At 43.8% G+C, this 19,787-nt stretch overlaps 1 protein-coding gene across 2 annotated transcripts in view; it reads left to right on the top strand.

The window, feature by feature from the left end:
* LOC138783926 (vasoactive intestinal polypeptide receptor-like) overlaps positions 1–19,787 on the top strand; it is a 159,916-nt gene that overhangs the window by 134,618 nt on the left and 5,511 nt on the right. For both annotated transcript variants that reach the window (XM_069959258.1, XM_069959257.1), the window contains exons 7-12: positions 2,538–2,691; positions 3,692–3,752; positions 4,479–4,545; positions 7,258–7,349; positions 18,777–18,906; positions 19,673–19,714. In XM_069959258.1, the coding sequence (XP_069815359.1) occupies positions 2,538–2,691; positions 3,692–3,752; positions 4,479–4,545; positions 7,258–7,349; positions 18,777–18,906; positions 19,673–19,714 (546 nt within the window). The remainder of the gene's footprint in view (positions 1–2,537; positions 2,692–3,691; positions 3,753–4,478; positions 4,546–7,257; positions 7,350–18,776; positions 18,907–19,672; positions 19,715–19,787) is intronic.

The raw sequence follows: 19,787 nt of genomic DNA, 5'->3' as shown, positions 1-19,787 counted from the left end.
CCTTGTAGGTTTCTTCCCATTGGTAGAGAAGTTAGATCCATGATGTCTCTTGTTTTCCTGACACCCCTTTCCCCCCATCCTTTGCACCAAATGGACATCATAGAAGGTGGTTGACCGCCCAGGACCTCTAATATGAGCCAGCTCCCACTCTAGTGGACTCACGCTGCCCATTTAAAACTACATTTCCATAACAACATGGTCAATTGGGTCGCTGGGAGCCAGACTATGCACTGTGCCGACCTCTGCCTATTAAAATAGGTCAGGAAAAATGAATGTCATGAAGATAACAAGCACGAGATGCAGGACATATATGCGGCCAGTAGACAGCTCATTGTTCACAGTATAAGGAGCCTCCTCTTAACGTCTTCATTACGATGACCAGATGAGGAGTTGTCGCTCTTCCGGGCCGTCTCGGTGACATTCCTCTCGCTGAAGTCATTAGCCTGATTATGCTTTAATAGTTTCTTCGAAAGCTGATGTGTCCGCCCCCGGCCGGATGACTGCAGCGCACGTTAGATTTACATCTGCTTAATCTAATGTAATATTCTCAGATGAGTATTCAAATTAAGCGGAACGACATGTGAAGGATGGAAATTTAAGAAATTTAATCAGACTATCAATTGAAATTTATCAAGCGCTCTTCCTTGATTCGGATTTAACCAGTTTTGTACATTGAGAGAAAAATATGGGTCTTATTTATGGTGTGGGAACAAGTAGAGATGAGCAAATTCCCAATTGGTTGTCAGGAAAAGCTGGATCCAGTCCTGGGAAACTGGGAGAAGTTTCTCAGGACTGGATCCAGCTTTTCCCAGCACCCGGGGAGGAGTGGCAGGAAGCAGACCAGAGTTGAAAGGCAGCAAGCTAATAATCCGATTGCCGATCAAACAAAGCGTTTCACTTCGTCTAGACGGGCAACTCACTCGTCTCTAGTAACAAGTCTTTCATCTTGGGAGCCATCGTCCTAAGAGATGTTGCCAATTCATTCTATAATGGCAAACTCCCCAAATGCAAAATGTGGTACAGAATCCATGCGTGGTCCATCCTCTCAGCCAATATTTCAATTTTACATTTTTTTTACATTTTGTAATTTAAATTATTTAGAGTATTTGGACGGGTAACGGTTTGATGAGATTGTCCCAATGGGTGATGGCCAAATTGGACCAGAAAGTAATTTTGAAAAATGAATTGATCTCTACTCATGACACCTTCTTTGGAGAAACGTACAATAATGAGTTTCCCGATTGAGATTAAATGTTCGTTTAAAGTCCACGATCTACTTAAGTCCCTTATCGAGAACCTAATCCTATATCTCAAAGTCACTAATGGATCCAGAAGATAGGAGGATTCCTCACTGGGTCTTGTCGGTCACTGATGTTTTATCTTCCTACAAGTATCATACTCCATAAGGCTGCGTTCACACTACGTATATTTCAGTCAGTATATGTATATTTCAGTCAGTATATTTCAGTCAGTATTGCAACCAAAACCAGGAGTGGATTAAAAACACAGAAAGGATCTGTTCACACAATGTTGAAATTGAGTGGATGGCCGCCATTTAATGGCAAATATTTGCTGTTATTTGAGAACAACGGCCGTTATATTGAAATAATGGCAGTTATTTACTGTTATATGGCAGCCATCCACTCAATTTCAACATTGTGTGAACAGACCCTTTCTGTGTTTTGAATCAACTCCTGGTTTTGGTTGCAATACTGACTGAAATATACTGACTGAAATATACGTAGTGTGAAGGCAGCCTTAGGCTGTTATTCTGTAAGTTAAGAAAAAAACTATCTTTGGTGACCACTGTTGGCCACTAGAAATGAACAAATTTTCCGAAAGTTTGGGTTTGCACTGACCCGAACGATCAGCATTTCAATCCTACTGCCTGGAGAAGGTGGATTCAGCCAGAGGACTACCTGGAAAACATGGCTATAGCCATAACTGTATCCATGTTTTCTAGGCAGTCCTCAGGCTGCATCCACCTTCTCCAGGCAGAAGAATTCAAATGCAGATTGTTTGGGTTTGTGCCAACTCAACACTTTCCAGGTAGAACTGTGTCAAGCAAAACTCCATATCTCAGCTTCTCAAGGTGCCCATAAAAGAGAAGTGTACAGGAGTGTCCCGATTCTCCCTCTGATGACAGATACTGGAGAAGGAACATCAGACATATTAAAATCCAAGCCAATTCTTTTGCTCTCATAGGAGAAAGCAAAGGCTTATTCTCTTCTCCACTGGAAGCACACTTGGTCAAGATGGGTGTAACTGTATTGGTAAGAGCTGTTGGCCAAACACTCATTCACATGAAACCTACTGAATGTGTATGGGCATTGTTAATGGAGAGGACTTGGGTTCATTGCACTCGCACAGTTGTAGACTGGTCTTTAGACTCACCTTAGAGTGAATCTAACGTTTAGAGTGATCTTAGGCTTTACTTTAGATTTAGATTGGTCATAGGCTTTACTTTAGGTTTAGGTTTAGAGTCATAGGCTTTACTGAATTTGTGTTTTTGATCTAGAACCATGTTTCATTTCCAGGCTGGATGTAAAGCCGCCATTGTGTTCTTCCAGTACTGCATCATGGCCAACTTCTTCTGGCTGCTGGTGGAGGGTCTCTACCTTCTCACACTCTTGGTTATCTCTTTCTTCTCGGAAAGGAAGTATTTCTGGTGGTACATCCTGATCGGATGGGGTAAGCTTTCATTATTTTCTACCACTTTAGGATTAAGATGACCGATTTCTACCCTGGATATTCTCGGGACTAAATGCTAAACTCTGTATCATTCCATTAACCCACATCATTTATAATACTGGTCTCATCCTGTGGAACCTTTAAGGACTTCTCCAGTTCCGGGGGGCCCGGGTTATGCTACAGTCTCTGCATCGCCTATGGCTTTTCCCATGAAAATAAGATCATTGTGTTACTCATGACCTCGGTAATGGCTCAAAGGATTCTCGGAATAATGGAAATGACTACATTATATTGTAATTAGAGGGAAATTAATTTGTCGTTTACAGACTTAACCCTGTGTGTTCACAGGGAGGGGCCCCATTATGGTGCCTGATCTATTGAACCATTTCTTTACCCTGTTGCTTGCCAAATATATATATATCCTCTAGGGAAGGGGGTCCTGTAGTCACGTAATAGCAGAAGGGATATAACCAACCAGGACTGGGCCCCTCTCTACAACTGCTCCATACTTCTTAATATTAAAGCACAGGTCAATGACAAATGTGATCTCATTGGTTGTTATGCTCTACTCAGAGGCGTAGCTGTAGGGGGTATCAGTTATGCCCAACCTCAGGTGCATAAGGGGGTCTGAAGGCCTCTCTATCAACGCCCCAGTAACTGGCACATACAGGCGGGACCCTCATATAGATTTTGCATAGGGTCAGGAGCTACATGGGGCCTATTGCTGGGAAATGTCCAGAATACTGTGTAAGGCCGCAATATGAAAGGTGGCCCCTCACTCCTGGTAGGGGGGGGGTGTATTAGTCCTCGGAGAAGTATGGAGGATTTGCATGCTGTGAATAGTCCCCGATCAATACATCCAATTTCTGCAGGAATGAACTCCCCACTCGCTCTGTGACCTCCGACAAATTATCCCTGGCACTAAATCAATAGATATTACAGTGTATTTTCCAAATGGATTTCTCTTTGATCATCTGAACATATTTCTTTCTACCCGTAGGTGCCCCGACCGTATTTATCACCGCCTGGACGTTCACCAAGATTTATAATAAAGACAGTGGGTAAGGAAAACCAAAATTCAGTGTGACTTAAAGGGCGCCTGTTAGCTGTACTGAGGACAGGACAACGCCACACAGTAAATTGACCCTCCAAAAAATGCCAATAGACATGAACTCTACAAGAAAGAAGGTTACGAAATTGATGGCCTGTCCTTATATCAGTGGTGGCCTAACTACTGACTGTAGGGCAGGTGGCACATGTTCTTTATTGCTTACCAGCCACAGCGCCATACTTTTAGTAGTGGCTATGTCTGGTATTGCAGCTCATCGAACTGGACTAAACTGCAATACCTGACACAGCCACTATAAAAAATTGGGCACACTGCCTGGTAAACACTAAAGCGGAAGTGGCACCTTCCCCACTAATAAAAAAGCTTTCCCGGACTTAGACCCCCACCAATCTGATACTGGAAACCTCTTTTAGAGATAAGCCCCCAACCTTGTAGGTCCGGAGAACCTGTAGTGATCTTTTGTGCAGGCCAAACACTCTAAAGACTCTGTGAAGCATCGATCACAATGGTCGGCACTTCATATTGGGGACCATCGTCCCACGTAAAAGGGCCCTTACCTATACTATGTACTAAGTGCTATAAAAATGCCACGTGTAGATACAGCCTCGTAGTGTGACCATGGCCCAAGGGAAGCCTGCGCCCCACTTATTGCAGCTGATTTCTACAATCCCTTATACAAGTGACTGATCCCGTCCTGATCTCTGTGATTTATTCGCAGGTGTTGGGACACGATTGAATCCCCGTGGTGGTGGATCATCAAGGGTCCCATTTTGGCCTCCATTTCGGTAAACTATTTTCTATTACTTCTATTGACTGTGCTATTATAAGATCCGTGATAATTCTCATTAACTCATTACAGGGCCTCCTTTATATTCAATAGGAAGGCCGCCCTCGTTACCCATAGCAACCGGACAGAGCTCAGCACCAGAGGGAAAATGAAAGCTGAGCTCTGATTGGTCGCTATGGGTAACAAAGACTGCTTTGCTTTATTCTTGCCCATAGCAACCAATCAGAGCTCAGATTGTATTTGTTAAACTGCTCTGGTGACTCAAAAGCTGTGCTGTGATTGGTTGTTATGGGCAACAAGGACAATTCTTGTACACGGTTTAAAGGAAAATTCCTGGTAGTCATCATTGAGAGACCCTCTGCCCCTAATTAAAGGGGAATTCCAGGATAGCCATCAACGTTTGACTGGAACCTCTGCCAATAAGAATAAAGGGGGTTATATTACCACTCCACAGCGCCATACACACAGATGTGGCTGTGCCTGGCACTACAGCTTAGGCCCTTAGTAATTTAAATGAAAATGAGGTATAGTCTTCTCTAAGAATAACTTGTGTTTTCTCCTATGACAACACTTCCTGGCCTTGTGCTCTGAAAGCTCAGTGTTAAAATAGAAAGGTGGCCATAAATCTAGTCGTAGCCAACAGCTATATCTGTACTGCACAAGTGGAAAACAAAAGTCCCCCAGAAATATTAGACGTCCGCCAGGATCTGCCGAACATCTGCCGAACCCAATCCACCCCAGCAGATGATAGTGGGGAAGGAGAAGGGTTGGCCATGTTGGATTTCAAGTACCCCACCCTTATTGTTCTTTGGGAGACAAGCCACCACTAAGGAGTCTGGGGGGAAATAGTAGGCAGCTGCCAGACTCTTGTGTTCCGACCGCCTCTCTAGTGTCAGCTTCTCTCCCAAAGAGCAAAAGCATTAAGCAGCTGCAATCCAACATATCCGACCCATCTCTCTCCCCAGTATCCCCTGTTGGGGGAGAATTAGATGTCCAACAAATCCAGTACAGTTCGAGAATTCAAAGCTGATTGGTTGCTATGAACTTGTCCCTATGATAACACTAAACTGTCAGAAACCACGAGCAAGAAGTGTAATCTTGGGGGCAAAGACCCAGCTTCTGGTGTCATTCAGCCGTTATGGCCGCCATATTACACTGGGCGGGGCTTAAAGTGTCCCACAGAGGTACGATATAACAATATTGGTAGTCGATGTGAATAAGAAGGAGCCCGTCAGTCCAAGCATTGGGTCAGGAGAAGGACTGGAGGATTGTTTTTTATATTCGGGGTAATGCTGGCACTATACATTATCACAGGGCCCCCCGGGGGGATAAATAATAGATGGGAAAAACATCAAAAAGGGATGATTTTATAGAAAAGGCCTGACATGAGGAGGACTCTCATCAGATAATGGAGGCTCTTCGCAGGTCATCCCACAAGTGTGAATTTAGAGGGGACGCGGGAGACCAGGGGGATGGCGGGAGTCATAGTAGCGCTCTATGATGGTAATATCTTACAGCAACCTCATTATAATATTATAGTATACCGTATGTCAGACATATGCAGTAAAATAGTATATTACAGAGTGTATGTGCAGTTACAAAAAGTAGCAGCTGCCCTCATAACACAGGCACCATAGTTGTGGGTGTCACATGACTTTGAGGAAATAGCATTCTGGGCTATACCGCTATACCATGGTATGTTTAGTGCAGAATCAGGGGCGGAGCATGACACAGAAAATGTGTCATGCCCCACCCCCTCAGCCTCTGCACTAGACTTAACACAGCGTATCAATGTTTCCTAGAGTGCTCCTTTAAAAAAAAAAATCATCTTCTTCTGTGAAGACAACCAATATGGCCGCTAAGGGGTATTGTCACCTGATGTGAGTGACACATACAGAAGGGACAGTCCTGTGATCTGGACTGCAAAACTTGCTGGGTTTATGTAAAATCCACCCAAAAATTGGTGTTATGGGGCATTCCAGGAAGATTTAGGAGGGTTCGGGGACATATATGTATGTAGAAAAGAAGAAAAAAAAACAATAAAAATTCTGGGGTAACGTATATATCGAATACATCTCTATTAAATAAATATGAAAAACAGGATATTTTAGTTAATTTTTTAGGTTTTTATTTTTATTTGTTAAGATAGAACAAGAAAAATGTTAAAAAAAAACAGTTTATTTCATGTACATTTATATATAAATTTATATATATATATAATTTTATTTCTGTATTTTTGTAATTTAAAAAAAATATATATATATTTTTTTTTTAGGTTGTGATTTTTGATCTTTGTGCTTTGTATTTCCTGTGATTTGTTGTTGTTGCATTTGTATAATTGTCATAACTCCTGATTAACAGTTCTGGCTAAGTACCGTCCTGTAGCCGCCATGTCCGTCGTCTGTCCGCTGTCTGACGCTGCTCCGTCTCGCATAGCTGTGTTCTATGGGCTTGACATCATCATACTTGCGATGTATGACACAAAGTCCCAAGCAGGTTGATGTCAGGCCCAAGATGGCTGCCATCCTATCCCGCTATACAAACATGAATAAATTCCGCTGGGGTCGTGAATTCAAGTAGAAGACAGGTTACTGACCAATCACATGCATCGATTTATTCTCTGATCGTGACTCTCTTTTTTTCCGTTGTTTTTTCAGTTTTTAGGGGGTTTGTGTTGGAGTAACCTGGCTCTTCTCTCATTTCCTTATAGGTCAACTTTATTCTCTTCATCTGCATCATCCGAATTCTGGTACAAAAATTACATTCGCCCGACGTGGGAAGAAACGAAAACAGCCAATATACGTAGGTGTATGCCCTATAGATGTTTGTGCTTTGTTGTATGTCCGGTGCACAAAATGCGTTGGCGCTATCACGGGATTTATAGATACCAAGGTGGTTGTGTTAATTTAAAAAAAATAGGTTCTCCTATTATAGCGCCACTATTACCCTTAGGCTGTGACTGGTATTGCAGCTTAGCTTTATGGGAATAAGCTGCAGTACCAGATATCATTCCACGGACAAGAGCGGCGCTGTTTCTGAAAAATCGAATCCCTTTTTAAAGGGGTTGTCCAGCAAAAATAATTTTCTTTCAAATCAACTGGTGTCAGAAAGTTATATAGATTTGTAATTGACTTCTATTAAAAAATCTTATGTCTTCCCATACTTATCAGCTGCTGTATGTCATGCAGGAAATGTTTTATTTTCTGAATGGTCTCTGCTGCCACCTCTGGCCGAGACAGGAACTGTCCAGAGCAGGAGAGGCTTTCTATGGGGAGTATCTACCTTATAGATACTTCTATTTAAGGAGGTCTGTGTATATATGTATATATATATATATATATATATATATATATATATATATATATATAGCAAATATGTAATGCTTTCCCTTATTGTATCCTACTACATCCTGACTGGGCAGTTGCTTAGTATTACAATTCCCAGAATGCGTTGCTTACTCCCTTCCTATACAGCACTCCACCACAGAGCTTCTGCAGAATATGTCAGTGCACAGCAGACAAGTAAATCTGCAGCACCTGCTGTGTGCATTCCCTGTCTGCTTCTCAGCCTGTGGCATCGTTCAGCAACTGGCAGCATGCTTTAATCCCATCTCATTCTTTCTTAAATATCCCAATAAAGATATCTATGTATAAGACAAGGAGATGGCGCTATGGGCTGGAGGGGCTGGTCAGGGGTGAGAAAAGGATGAGATCCAGCCAAGCCTCCTGAGATAGCAAAGTATGATGTGTTGTCTCAAGAAAGAGGGAGGAGCCAGAGAGCTGGAGACAACACCACACTGACAATGAAAGGATTACACAACTTCCTGTTAGTGGGATTTCAAGCAATTAAGAATACTAGTAATATCACTCTGTTAGTAAAACTATGTTTTGGGGTAAATATTTTTTTTGAATACTTTTTTAATATTGGAGTTCTTTATATTTATCAGTATTTTTGTTTTCATAATATTACTGTTCAAAACTTTATCCACAAAATGTATGAAGAGGCGGGAGTGTGACAGAGATGCTGCGCTCGGCAGCCTCCTCCCGGCACTGGCCGACCAAATGTGCCTCCTAATTAAGACACATTCCCTCTCCTGCGCCTCTCCGTGTCTGCGGCTCCGAGGCCTCTGAAGAGATCTTGTTTATTGGGGCATAAGCTCCCCCGGCAGGCATCTTTCCAGCGGCATTTCGTGCCGAGCGGCTGTAACTCAACCATGCGATGGCTCTTTTGTGCTTGACTTGGATGTGTGTACCAGGAAAATACTTGTCAGATTTATTCTCATTAACTCTTGTTACCGCTAATGAGAGGAATTCTCTTCGCTGTTGGAACTTCACAAGTGTCCAGGAGGTTAATCAATAATTAATAAAAAGTGGTGTCCGGAGAATGTGCCGGAACGTCCTGCAGTACAGCAAAGCCCAAAACACACAGGACCATATGCTAGGGAGGAAAGACTTTACATCACTGTAGTATCTATCTATCTATCTATCTATCTATCTATCTCCTATCTATCTATCTATCTATCTATCTATCTATCATCTATCTATCTCCTATCTATGTATGCACCTATCTATCTTCTATCTATCTATCTCCTATCTATGTATGCACCTATCTATCTTCTATCTATCTATCTATCTCCTATCTATCTATCTTTTATCTATCTATCTATCTATCTCCTATCTATCTCCTATCTATCTATTATCTATCTATTATCTCCTATCTATCTATCTATCTATCTATCTATCTATCTCCTATCTATCTATCTATCTATCTATCTCCTATCTATCTCCTATCTATCTATTATCTATCTATTATCTCCTATCTATCTATCTATCTATCTATCTATCTCCTATCTATCTATCTTTTATCTATCTATCTATCTATCTCCTATCTATCTCCTATCTATCTATTATCTATCTATTATCTCCTATCTATCTATCTATCTATCTATCTATCTCCTATCTATCTATCTATCTATCTCCTATCTATCTTCTATCTATCTATCTATCTATCTATCTATCTATCTATCTATCTATCTCCTATCTATCTATCTATCTATCTATCTATCTATCTATCTCCTATCTATCTATCTATCTATCTATCTATCTATCTATCTCCGGTGAGCAGGGACAGACGGCGGGTCACAGTTGCGGGGTCCCTTGGGCAATTATCAAGGTGGTCCGGAGTGGATTAGTGACCCACCCGGACTATTGGTACTGCCCAAGGAAGGTGTTTTCACTGTGTTGGTGCTTAGCGAAGAATCACAGAGTCTCTTTAGCATAAATATAAGATAGGCAGCAGGTAATACAGCTTTGCCTTGATACAATACTTTACACTTGATAAGTTACTTAATACGTTAAGAGTTCAGATCTGCATCTATCTATCTATCTATCTATCTATCTATCTATCTATTATCTATCTATCTATGCATCTATCTATCTATCTATCTATCTATCTTCTATCTATGTATGCATCTATCTATCTTTTATCTATCTATCTATCTCCTATCTATCTATCTATCTATCTATCTATCTATCTATTATCTATCTATCTATCTATCTATCTTTTATCTATCTATCTATCTATCTATCTCCTATCTATCTCCTATCTATCTATCTATCTATCTATCTATCTATCTATCTATCTATCTATCTCCTATCTATCTATCTATCTATCTATCTATCTCCTATCTATGTATGCATCTATCTATCTTTTATCTATCTATCTATCTATCTATCTATCTATCTATCTATCTATCTCCTATCTATCTATCTATCTATCTATCTATCTCCTATCTATCTATTATCTATCTATCTATGCATCTATCTATCTATCTATCTCCTATCTATGTATGCATCTATCTATCATCTATCTATCTATCATCTATCTATCTATCTATCTATCTATTTATCTCCTATCTATCTATCTATCTATCTCCTATCTATCTATCTATCTATCTATCTTTCTAACTATCATCTATCTATCTATCTATCTATCTATTATCTATCTATCTATCTCCTATCTATCTCCTATCTATCTATCTATCTATCTATCTATCTATCTATCTATCTGTGCATCTATCTATCTATCTATCTATCTATCTATCTATCTATCTATCTCCTATCTATGTATGCATCTATCTATCTATTTATCTCCTATCTATCTCCTATCTATCTATCTATCTATCTATCTATCTATCTATCTATCTTTCTATCTATCATCTATCTATCTATCTCCCATCTATTATCTATCTATCTATCTATCTATCTATCTATCTATCTATCTATCTCCTATCTATCTATCTATCTATCTATCTATCTATCTATCTCCTATCTATCTATCTATCTATCTATCTATCTATCTATCTCCGGTGAGCAGGGACAGACGGCGGGTCACAGTTGCGGGGTCCCTTGGGCAATTATCAAGGTGGTCCGGAGTGGATTAGTGACCCACCCGGACTATTGGTACTGCCCAAGGAAGGTGTTTTCACTGTGTTGGTGCTTAGCGAAGAATCACAGAGTCTCTTTAGCATAAATATAAGATAGGCAGCAGGTAATACAGCTTTGCCTTGATACAATACTTTACACTTGATAAGTTACTTAATACGTTAGAGTTCAGATCTGCACTGAGTGTAGAGAGAGTGGTACAGTTGTGCTGACTGAGTTGCGTGATGAGAGGTAGAAAAAGGATCAGAAGAGTAGAGAGGAGGATGTCGAGAGTCCAAACCCAAGTAGTACTGTGCTCTGCCGGAACTTCAGAGGTAGAAATAGAAGAATACTTGAGAGTAGAGAGAATACTTGTGCCTGTGTTTTTACTCCTTAGTCTTTGAACCACCTATTGCCCACCCATCCTAGAGGGTGACACAAGTCCCCGACCTTGTTACCTAGGATGAGCAGAGTGGTCAGAGTTCTCTGATTACACCCGCACTGCGAGATAGAGTGCATAGGCTTCTAGCAACTTTGCTCTATCCAGATCAGTTAACTTCTTTGTGGATACTGTCCTGCGCTGTGCTCCTCTGGTCCACAGAGTGGGTTAGGATGATCCCTGACTTGTTCTCTCTAGTGAAAGTTTAACACTGCATAGTGTGGAATACGGTTACTTGAAGAGAAACTGTGTCTAGATGAATGTGCTGTCCGTTTATGCCACAACTTAGACTGGGGACCTGGCAGGAGCCCCCGCCCAAATGGACTGCTGTGGAGAGCGTTCTGGCTTGTGTCCTTCCTCTACACAATCCAAAGGCAAAAGACCCTACACTTCCTCTACCCATGTGACTTCCTTCCTACAGCATGTCTAAACTGCGCTGTCAGTGGGTGAGGAGTGTGTGTGTAAGTAATAAAGAGAGATGATGGTGAGAAGAAGAAAGAACTCTCATTGGTGTATAGACCCATGTGATACATAAGCAAAACAATAACCCTTTGGTTCCTACAGCTATACACAACGACATCTTGTGGCAAAACTCTGGTACTGCTACATTACCACTTACACTTAAAGGTACAGGCTTTTACGAAGGGTGTAACCAATAGCAACACCTGTGGTGGGACACTACATATTTGTTGAAAGTAAGTAACCTGACAATTGTTAAAGGGGTGCTCCGGCATAAATCCCCATAGACAGTTCCTAACACGGACAGAGGTGTCAGCAGAAAGCACTGTGTCAGACTAATAGGAATACACTGCTTCCTGGAGGACATACAGCAGCTGACAAGTACTGGAAAACTGGAGATTTTTAAATAGAAGTAAACTGCAACCAGGTGATTTGAAAGAAAAATTTTTTGCCGGAGTACCCCTTTAAACTTTAGCAATTTATCGGCAGCTTGTAATGGTTACAGCCCTGTGTATGATCCCCCATTCCTGCCCTGACATAACGCTGACATCCATGGCAGGGAAAAGGTTAAAGAGTAAGGAATGTACCATGTACCCTGATGGGGTTTACTGACCGTATCCAAACCACAGTGATGAGGCGGCGGGGATATCCTAGTGTCACATAATGCATCTCCCGATAATAACACGGAGAAATCTCTTCCGTCTTCCCTTTTATTAGCAGAATCCTTCAAGGAACCTGGCAGATCTCCAGCGTTTTATCAGATTAACAGAAGCTAAACATTCATTTAGTGCCATGGGTCAGAAATAAAACATCTCCTCTTCCTGCTCTTCTCTTTCCAGCATTTTCTCGGTGTGACTTAACAGGCTTGTCCAGGATTAGGTAAAAAGGTTCTGCTGTCAGTCAGGAAATAGCGCCCCCTTGTCTGCAGGTCATGGCTGGTACTGCATCTCTTTGTCATTTAAAGGGGAACTATCAGCAGATTAGAAGAATGTAACCTGCTGATACGTCCCTATAGGAGGTAAGGTAAGGAAGGTAAGTTTCTTATCTTCATCCTCGGAGTCATTTCTGGAATATTAGTAGTTTAACTTTAAAGCTAATTAGGCAATTTGATAGTCCCGCCCCCAGGGCACCAGAACACCTAATTAGCATATGGGTTAAACTCCTAATAGCATGGAATTTGCGCAGAGGATGAAGGTAAGAAGCGTACCTTTCTCCTCCACACCCCGTGTGCTATATAGTCCTGTCTATAGTTATAACTAACTAGTGACAGAAAAGCTGAGCAGAATGATGTATCACTTACATTGTTCTGTGCAGCTGATCCAGAGATATTCTCCTGAATAACATGGACAATAAGTAGTCCTCTCCATTATGTGCATGAGCCCAGTAGTCCTGGATATTTATGAGCAGCAGAAAATTCCGCCCACCAGCTACTGATTGGCAGTTATCTATCCATGTTGTGTATAGGCAGTCACCTGTCAATCAGCAGCTGGAGGGCAGGGGGAGGGGTGTGGCAAGAATCCTATTCTCCTGCATATTAGGAGAACGGCTGAACAGAATGATGTCAGTAATACACCGATCTGTTCAACCTAGTGACAGATTCCCTTTAAGTAAATGAGGCAATACCAGGCAAAGCCTTTAATTGGCGCTGTTTCTGGATATACAGCAGACCCTTTATTTCAACAATTTGGTCTAAAGCTGAAATTGACCCAAAACGTTACCATTTGTAGTTACAATTATCCCCTATTGCTCTGTTTTGGCAGGAAGCTGAGGTATGAGGTGTTGTTTGCAGGGCTGGTTGTCCCAAAACTGAAAAATGTACGGGCAATTACATTTAACCCTAATATCTCATCCCCGCTTGTATGTGGATATGGAGTGTTGTTTGCAGATTATTGGAGGGTCAGTGCCCCCTGTGTAAACAAAAGCCTCAACTTCAGAGGGGTCAGTAGTAACTGTAATATCACATTGCTGCAGAGGTGTCAAAGAAGATAAGATGTGGGGTGTTTTGTGGGCTTTTTATGCAGTGGTCATGCTTGAATCCCCAAAAATCTGTTGTAATGTGTTATACTTAAAGGGGTAGTCTGACTTTTTTTTTTTTCATTTAAATCAACTAGTGTCAGAAAGTTATATAGATTTATAATTTACTTCTATTTAAAAATCTGAAGTCTTCCAGTACTTAGCAGCTGCTGTATGTCCTGCAGGAAGGGGTGTATTCTTTCCATTCTGACACAGGGCTTTCTGCTGCCACCTCTGTCCATGTCAGAAACTGTCCAGAGCAGGAGAGGTTTTCTATGGGGATTTGCTACTGCTCTGGACAGTTCCTGACATGGACCGAGCACTGTGTCAGACTGGAAAGAATACACCACTTCCTGCAGGATATATAGCAGCTGATAAGTACAGGAAGATTTTAATTAGAAGTAAATTACAAATCTATATAACTTTCTGACACTAGTTGATTTAAAAGGTAAAGAAATAGCGGGAGTATCCCTAAGCTGAGTTACGGGTTGCTGTTTGCAGGGTATTAGCTTCTAAGACTGGTGGCGTCTGGTTAAGGGTGGGTTCAGACTACGGAATCCGCGTCGATAAATTCCGGAACGAGTACGAGTGACGGAATCCTACGAAATTTATCAGCGTGCATTCCGTAAAGCAGGGGTCTCAAACTTGCGGCCCGCGGGCCAACTGCGGCCCTCGGGACACTAGTTTGCGGCCCCCACCTCAATGGTAGCTTCCCTGTAAGTGCGGCCCTCATCAGCAGCTCAGCCGCAATTGGCTGAGCTTAACTTTATGCTCAGCCAATCGCGGCTGAGCAGCTGATGACGCGGCAGAGGGGGGCCGGCATCAGGGACGGCTGCAGCTGTTCGGCCGGCCTCCCGAAGACGACGGAGAGGTGGGCAGCGGCGGTGGTGGTGGGAGGGGAGTTGTGCAGTGCAGGGGCCAACAGCCTCCTGGCAGACCTGCCGCCCCCTAGCGTCCCTGCCACACATGCAGCTCCCCGGTCTCTGGAGGAGGAGGCCGCAGGGACTCCAAGGTGATCGCATCGCTGCAAGTCCTGGGGCTGTTCAGCAGGATCGGGGGATGTATTGCAGATCCCCGATCCTGCTTTACAGCCCCAGGACTTGCAGCGATGCGATCACCTCACCCTGCAGTCCCCGCGGCCTCCTCCTCCAGAGATTGAGGAGCTGCATGTGCGGCTGAGAGGAGCGCGCCAGTGCCGGGGGTGAGAGGAGGAGGAGGGGTGTGTCCAGCTCCCCCCAGTCCCCTCTCAGCTCCCCCCAGGTCCCCCCAGTCCCCTGTGTAACCCCCCAGTCCCCTCTCAGAGACTCCCAGTCCCCTTTGTCACCCCCAGTCCCCTCTCAGAGACCCCCAGTCCCCTTTGTCACCCCCAGTCCCCTCTGTCAACCCTGCTCCCCCCAGTCCCCTGTGTCACCCCCAGTCCCCTCTTAGAGACCCCAGTCCCCTCTCAGGGACCCCCAGTCCCCTTTGTCACCCCTAGTCCCCAGTGTCACCCCCCTGCTCCCCCCAGTCCCCTGTGTCACTCCCCAGTCCCCTCTCAGGGACCCCCAGTCCCCTTTGTCACTCTCAGTCCCCAGTGTCACCCCCCTGCTCCCCCCAGTCCCCTGTGTCACCCCCCAGCTCCCCTCTGTCACCCCTGCTCCCCCCAGTCCCCTCTCAGGGACCCCCAGTCCCCTTTGTCACCCCCAGTCCCCTGTGTCACCCCCCTGCTTGCCCCAGTCCCCTGTGTCACCCCCAGCTCCCCCCAGTTCCCTGTGTCACCCCCTGCTCCCCCCAGTCCCCTGTGTCACCCCCCAGTCCCCTGTGTCTCCCCCCAGTCCCCTGTGTCACCCCCCTGCTCCCCCCAGTCCCCTGTGTCACCCCCCAGCTCCCCCCAGTCCCCTGTGTCACCCCCCAGCTCCCCCCAGTCCCCTGTTTCACTCCCAGCTCCCCCCAGTCCCCTGTGTCACCTCCCCCCAGTCCCCTGTGTCACCCCCCTGCTCCCCCCAGTCCCCTGTGTCACCCCCCCCTGCTCCCCCCAGTCCCCTGTGTCACCCCCCCCAGCTCCCCCCAGTCCCCTGTGTCACCCCCAGCTCCCCCCAGTCCCCTGTGTCACCCCCCAGCTCCCCCCAGTCCCCTGTGTCACCCCCCAGCTCCCCCCAGTCCCCTTCTTGTGGAAAACCTGATGCGGCCCAGCCTCACCCAGACTCTACCTCCAGCGGCCCCCGGGTAAATTGAGTTTGAGACCCATGCCGTAAAGTGAACTTTCCCTTACAAGGAACCTGGAGATGTAAGTGTGGCTACCGTATCCTTATCTCACACGTATCATACAGCAGCCAAGGAAGCTGAGATATCAGATGCTGTTTGCAGGTTCTTTGGATTTCTATAGATCTATTAGATGTAAATAATCCATAGTTGTATACCGCCACCTTACAAGGGTCCAGGAAGCTGAGATAATGGGTGCTGTTTGCAGGATACAAAGCAGCGTTATCTGCCCCTGCGCAAAATTGGCGTCAACAAAATTTCTCTTTTTCCATTTCATTCTCCTTGCTGAGTAGTCGCGCTGAGAACCTCGGGGGTTAAAGCCGCACAATGGACGTTAACAAAATTAACTTTATTTCATTCATCCAATTTTTATCACGAGTAAAGCAGATTGAGGTGAAAAAAAATGTAAATCTGCCTCTAAGTGAGGCTGCCGAGTATCAGGCGATTGCTGCCCGACCGTTCTGAGGCGTGACATTTACCTATCAGTATGTGACCGGCAGCACGTGGCCGTTCTCTGCCCGCAGGATAATGGGAGGCTTCAGAGGAGGTGAAGCCACATTCATCTATTGTTCCGTCTGGATGAGACAATAGCAGCAGAGGCTGCACGTCCTACGTATCTTTTATAGCTACGGAAAATCCATTGACAGCTGACAGCCGCGGTAAAAACATACCGTAAAATACCGCCATATATTGTTGGGAAATGTCAGACACATCACGTCACCTGCTCTATGCACTATATTCATAGGGGTTAAAGGGGTACTCCGGCAAAAAATAGTTTTCTTTCAAAAAGTTATATAGATTTGTAATTCACTTCTATTTAAAATTTCAAGTTTTCCAGTACTTATCAGCTGCTGTATGTCCTTCAGGAAGTGGTGTATTCTTTCCAGTCTGACACAGTGCTCTCTGCTGCCACCTGTGTCCATGTCAGGAACTGTCCAGAACAGCAGCAAATCCCCATAGAAAACCTCTCCTGCCCTGGACAGTTCCTGACATGGACAAAGGTGGCAGCAGAGAGCACTGTGTCAGACTGGAAAGAATACACCACTTCCTGCAGGACATACAGCAGCTAATAAGTACTGGAAGACTTGAGATTTTAAATAGAAGTGAATTACAAATCTATATAACTTTTTAAAACCAGTTGATCTGAAAGAATTACTGGAAGTACTGGAAGACTTGAGATTTTTGCATATAAGTGAATTATAAATCTATATAACTTTCTGCATCCAGTCTATTTGAAAGAAAAAGATTTTCACTGGAGTTCCCCTTTAATCACTCCGGACCTTTATCTATCGCCATGTCCATGCATTAATTTCACTAAGAACATTGTAATACCTCATTCTGCCTGTGGTGGTGCTGCAGCAGAACACTTACTACTGAGCTCTCTTGGCGATCAGTGGAGGTTCCAGCACTTTCTATGGTTGGAGAGGAATTGTCTGAAATGTAACACCCCTCCCAACTTAAGAAAGAAGAATTCTGCCCCCAAATGGGCGGATTTTGTGACTGCCTTGAGAACCCGGAGCCAGACTAGGAGCCCCGTCCTTCTACTGAGCAGCTGACTGCGTCTGATTAGGTAAAGTCCTTTGGATTGGAGACGTCTTGTAAGAAAATGAACGAAGATAAGAGCGATTGAAGTGCAGGAGGGAGGAAGGAAATCAATTTACATTTCCCATTTAATATCTGCCCAGGACATTAGGAACCTGAGCGTTGCGGTGGCGGATGCGTCATTCCCCATCAGTAACAAGAAATCAAATGTTAATGTCACGGGAGACCATGCAGAACCATGAATCATTGTTCAGGTCACTCGCCCTGGAAAACAAGGACCTTTAAAGGGGTACACCAGCAAAAAATAAAAAATCTTTTAAATCAACTGGTTTCAGAAAGTTATAGAGATTTCTAACTTGCTTCAATTTAAAAATCTCCAGTCCTCCTGTACTTACCAGCTGCTGTATGTCCTGCAGGAAGTGGTGTATTCTTTCCAGTCTGACACAGTGCTCTCTGCTGCCACCTCTGTCCATGTCAGGAACTGTCCAGAAGTTCCAAATCCCCATAGACAACCTCTCCTGCTCTGGACAGTTCCTGACATGGACAGAGGTGGCAGCAGAGAGCACTGTGTCAGACTGGAAATAATACACTACTTCCTGCAGGACATACTGCAGCTGATAAATACTTGAGATTTTTGAATAGAAGTAAATTACAAATCTGTATAACTTTCTGACACCAGTTAATCCGAAAGATTTTTTTTTTTGCCAGAGTGCCCCTTTAAACTCCAATAGACAATGCAGCATAGCTGAGTCACTGACCATGTCCGGCATAGAGGCCATCATGTGTGTATCATGTGTGATACTCCTGAGCTTATGTATCTAAGCCTTTCATGTGTGTTACGGTCTGCAAAGCCACTGGATCTAAACCTAATGTCTGTGTGATACTGTATGATGAATTAATGTATCTCAGTTTTTCATGTGTGATACTCCTGATATTCATTTTCACTACTATGTTAGCCAGGCTTTCGAGGTTTCCCATTGTAGTCGCCATATTGATGATGATGATGATGATGAGTTTTAGACACGTTCTCCTCTCCCTTCGAGCTTATTACCTTATAGACAGTGGACCGTCTGGGATGATATTAGTAATTGCTGTGTTATCATGTCCCCCTAGGAGACTGGCCAAGTCGACTCTTCTGCTCATCCCGCTCTTTGGTATTCACTATATCGTCTTCGCCTTCTTCCCAGACAACTACAAGGTGGAGGTGAAGATGGTCTTCGAGCTCATTCTTGGCTCCTTCCAGGTAAGAAACCGAACACCGGCACATTACACAGTGTGCTATAGCTAAGACCCCCCCTTTCTGTCAGGAAGTGTTATTACACGTATATTTTCAAGGGTTAAAACCCCATTCATACTGATCCTGTATTACACTCCAGAGCTGCACTCATTATTCTGCTGGTGGGGTCACTGCGTACATACATTACATATCCTGAGGTACATGGTGTATTACACTCCAGAGCTGCACTCACTATTCTGCTGGTGGGGTCACTGTGTACATACATTACATTACTGATCCTGAGTTACATCCTTAGTTATACCCCAGAGCTGCACTCACTATTCTGCTGGTGGTGGTCACTGTGTACATACATTACATTACTGATCCTGAGTTACATCCTGTATTACACTCCAGAGCTGCACTCACTATTCTGCTGGTGGGGTCACTGTGTACATACATTACATTACTGATCCTGAGTTACATCCTGTATTACACTCCAGAGCTGCACTCACTATTCTGCTGGTGGGGTCACTGTGTACATACATTACATTACTGATCCTGAGTTACATCCTGTATTATACCCCAGAGCTGCACTCACTATTCTGCTGGTGGGGTCACTGTGTACATACATTACTGATCCTGAGTTACATCCTGTATTACACTCCAGAGCTGTACTCACTATTCTGCTGGTGAGGTCACTGTGTATATTATTATATAGTATTAGTTTACATTATGCTCTCTCTCTCTCTCTCTCTCTCTCTCTCTCTCTCTCTCTCTCTCTCTCTCTCTCTAGGGTTTCGTTGTGGCGATTCTTTATTGTTTCCTGAATGGAGAGGTGAGTGGACATCTTTCATGTTCGGACCATTGAAACAGACAGATGTAGATGTAGTCCCGGAGCAGTCACCATG

Source organism: Dendropsophus ebraccatus, chromosome 2 (genome assembly GCF_027789765.1).
Source record: "Dendropsophus ebraccatus isolate aDenEbr1 chromosome 2, aDenEbr1.pat, whole genome shotgun sequence".
Classification (NCBI taxonomy): domain Eukaryota; kingdom Metazoa; phylum Chordata; class Amphibia; order Anura; family Hylidae; genus Dendropsophus; species Dendropsophus ebraccatus.
The sequence above is the reverse complement of the archived record's forward strand: the minus strand, read 5'-3'. Positions and strand labels throughout refer to the sequence as shown.